The 3611-nt window shown below is 39.7% G+C and overlaps 1 protein-coding gene across 1 annotated transcript; it reads right to left on the bottom strand.

Moving 5' to 3' along the window:
• Positions 1-495: 495 nt before the first annotated feature.
• LOC113141391 (RING finger protein 222) lies at positions 496-3007 on the bottom strand. Its single transcript, XM_026325784.1, has 2 exons — positions 2258-3007; positions 496-770 (listed from the first exon to the last, which is right to left on the bottom strand). The coding sequence occupies exon 1, from the start codon at positions 2921-2923 to the stop codon at positions 2297-2299; it is 627 nt and encodes a 208-aa protein (XP_026181569.1). The 5' UTR covers positions 2924-3007; the 3' UTR covers positions 496-770; positions 2258-2296.
• Between the last annotated feature and the right edge of the window lie 604 nt (positions 3008-3611).

Genomic DNA, 3611 nt, shown 5'->3' with positions numbered 1-3611 from the left:
TCACTTAGTTCACGTGGTTTTATTTCAGTGTTTTGTTTCTTTTTGGTTGTTTGTTTTTTTAGGAACATATCTTTCTTAAATTGAACAGTTGTTGAGCCCTGATGCCAGAACTAATACTCAAGACCTTCGTCTGTCCATTAAGGGTCACTAATTGAAAAAGCTCTAACAGTTTATTTTTGTAGCTACATAATTTATTTTACTAAAACATTATATTTATGTTACACTGCATTTCATAGGAAAATATTTACTTTTATAATAATACTTTTCACCCCACAATATCTGACAACATCAACAATAATAACAACAATAATAATAATGATAATAATAATAATAACTGTGTTTCTGTAGGATACAATAGTAAAAGTACTTCATAAAGCAACAAAACAGCAAAAGCATATGATAAAAAGTAAAATGCAACAAAACAAGACTAAGCAAAAAGGACAGACAAACAAAAACATTCAACATTTAGGCACAATAAGTTTAAAACGAGCTTAACTTGCTATGGGGCAGAAGCAAACAGAAGGCTGTACTGTAATTTGTTAACATGAAATTGCAGTGTTTTGTAAACAGACTTGAAGGGCACACCAGAGTCAGGGAGCTTTGACAGCAAAGGCGCTATCACCTCTAGTTACCAGTCTTAGTCTGGGAATAGCCAGAAGCTCGTTGTCAGAGTCCCATACTGTTTCATGTTTCTGATGTCGGTGAGTTGTTCCACAATAATACATACGCCCCTCTAAGCATCTCTTATGGTTTTAAATAAATGTTGATACCTAAAAACACAAAAGAATTATTTTGGTATGTTTCACAGAAAAAGGTGTCTACAAAAATGAAATGAATAATTAAAACAGATTTTGTGCAAGACTCAGACTTATTTTGTGGTGGTAAAAAGTAGTTATAACTATGTCTACCACACATACAACAGCAAAATCAGCAGACATTTCACTAAAGAATCTGAATTTTTCTAAAGAGACGTTTTTCACCATAGGGCACCTGCTTATTGAGCAATTTTCCTACTGAGATTGATGACTTTTACAATTAAATCAATTGCAACTTCACACTATACTAACATGCAAGCCAAAACCTCTTTGATATATAAGATTATTAATCTAATGAAGTATTATTATCCTCCAGATATTCAGAGTGACTAGGAATGGCTGAAAAGAAGTTTCTTGACGTGTGTAACCTGTAGGACTGGCTCAGCAGCATTACCGACTTGCTGCAGGAAGAAACTGGGAGCGTCCACATTGTTCAGGATGGTAGTGAAACTGATAAAACTCATTTTGAGAGTTTTAACCTTTTGTTATAAATCTCCTCCCTGGGCAGAGGAATGCACTGCACCCCAGTATAGGATTTAACTCCAACATTATATTTGATTATGAGGCATCAGTTGCCATATTATCTTATTTTTACTTTTTACATACTTTCTGTTGTTTATTCACGTCTTCCTTTAATGAACATCTCTCTGTGCCTTCTCAATCTGTGTTCTTCGGAGGAGGTGGTAATCTAATGCTACAGTCCAGCGGTGTATCTCCTTACAACAATCATCCAGACTTGGCTCATCTCCGCCTGCTACATTATCACCTTCAGACTGCTGTGGCTGCATCAATTATTTCTTACTGAAATTTCTAAAGTTGGCTCTGTTTACACCATTACAAGGGGAGCGGTGTCACATGCTGTTACTGAAGGATCTAATACAACCGTCTAATTACTTTTCCATTTGATCAGCATAAGCACAGGTTACACTTGAAATGTCTGAAAGCTCATTTCTTGATTACAAGCTGGGAGTTCTGTCAACATGGGATCATTGATTTGTTAATACATGGTCTTTATTATCACACTTCACCGCTACACCAAGTGCATGTCCTGCAGACACAGGAAGCAATCTGGGGTAGTAGTTGTAGGTTTGTAGTTGACTTATTCCCTCTCAAAGTAATTGCCTGCTGCCTGAAAACAGGTTCTCCAATAACAGAGTAACACAACAGGACTGAGGAGGTTTAACCGCAGTGGGATGGTGTAAACTGTTTTCATTAAATTATATTTTTCTGAGAAACTTTTTTCATTGTTTAAAATCTCAAACAAACAAGAAACTTAGCTGGCAAGGTTTTCCCAGCGTTTACTTCAGACTGCTGTCTGGTTTTGCCTTATTGATTATTTAGATCAGTGAGGCTGCATCAGACACTTCACTGCAAAGCTGGACTGATTCAGTCAAATTTTAATGGAGTGTTTTTCTGTTTTGTTTTTGTTAGTTTATCATTACCTAATGGCACTTCATTATCCGGACATCCACATCATTGCGCTATGCCAACAAAATCCAGGGTAAGGTTGCAGTCACCAGCGCCAGTACAGTAAATACTGACAGCAAGATGAGCAGACATTGAGCAGTTGTGCAAATCCTGCGCCTCCGTCTGCGCTGGGGTTGAACCACAGTCATCACAACATAAGACCCATCTTCTTCAGCCATGGGTCGGCCTTCGGCGCTTATGATAAAGATCTGAGATGTATTATGGCGGGGGCTAATCAGCCTCTGTCGACGGACTCGTTCAGAGATCCCTCTAAAGCAGTGAGCAATCGAACTAACTCCCCTCGGTAAGCTGTCCCTGGAGGGTCGCCGTGGGCTCTGGAGCTGGCCCGGTGGCAAAGGAAGCGGCACCTCCAGGGTCTGTTCTTCACCGGGAACCGTGGCAGCATCCAGGGACACCGGCGCTTCCTTTTGTTTCTTGATGAATGTAAGATGTCGGCAGATAGGGCAAACGATTGTGTCTCCGATGTTTCCATCGCTGTTGATGCTGACCAGCGTTTTGACCAGGCAGTCGTGGCAGAATACATGTTTGCAGCTCAGAGTCCTCTCGGTGCCCGAGAGATACTCAAAACACACTGGACACTCTCGTGCGTCCTCCTGGCTATCTTCATTTTGAGTTTCCATAGAAAGGAGTAAATAAAAAACTGTAGCAAGGCAGTCTGTGTTTTATTAAGTGCAAATGTAGACTGAGTGAATGTAATGTGAAGTCCTCTGTTCTAATTCCGTCAGCTCATGACTTTCTTTGGGTTTGGCTGTGGGTGGAGGCGAGAGTGGCACCTTGTAAAACAGGGCCTTCCACCTGCGGCTGCAGTCACTTCACTGATTGGGTCCTCATAAAGCATTATGGGAAGGTCAAGTTGCCAGTCTGGTTCACATTCCATATTCTTCATATGAGGGCATTTTTACTTTGAAGGCTGACAATGCGTTTTAAAACCGCAGGATATAGGGTAATTATAATTAATTAGTGTATAGGAATGAGGGATGATTTTACATTAACCATCTGAGCAAAGAGAAACTCTTAAACATTTAAGAAAATAAAACATGAAATGATCATGGCACATTTCAAAGCTCACATTGGCCTTTTTAGCAGAGCAACAGGACAGAATGAACTAATTAACTGTACCCAATGACCCAGCTGAATGCATGGTACATATGCTTACTGTTACAAGTGAAAGCATGTTTCCATGTATGAGTTGCAGTCTGGGCTGGACTGGTAATACCGAGCATTTTCCCAGTGGGTCTCAACACGGGTCTGATCTTTAATCTTATAGTTTTTGAATTAATAAAAAATGTCTAAAACCGCCCATTTTTT

Source organism: Mastacembelus armatus, chromosome 8 (genome assembly GCF_900324485.2).
Source record: "Mastacembelus armatus chromosome 8, fMasArm1.2, whole genome shotgun sequence".
Lineage (NCBI taxonomy): Eukaryota > Metazoa > Chordata > Actinopteri > Synbranchiformes > Mastacembelidae > Mastacembelus > Mastacembelus armatus.
This window is presented reverse-complemented; position numbering and strand designations above follow the sequence as displayed.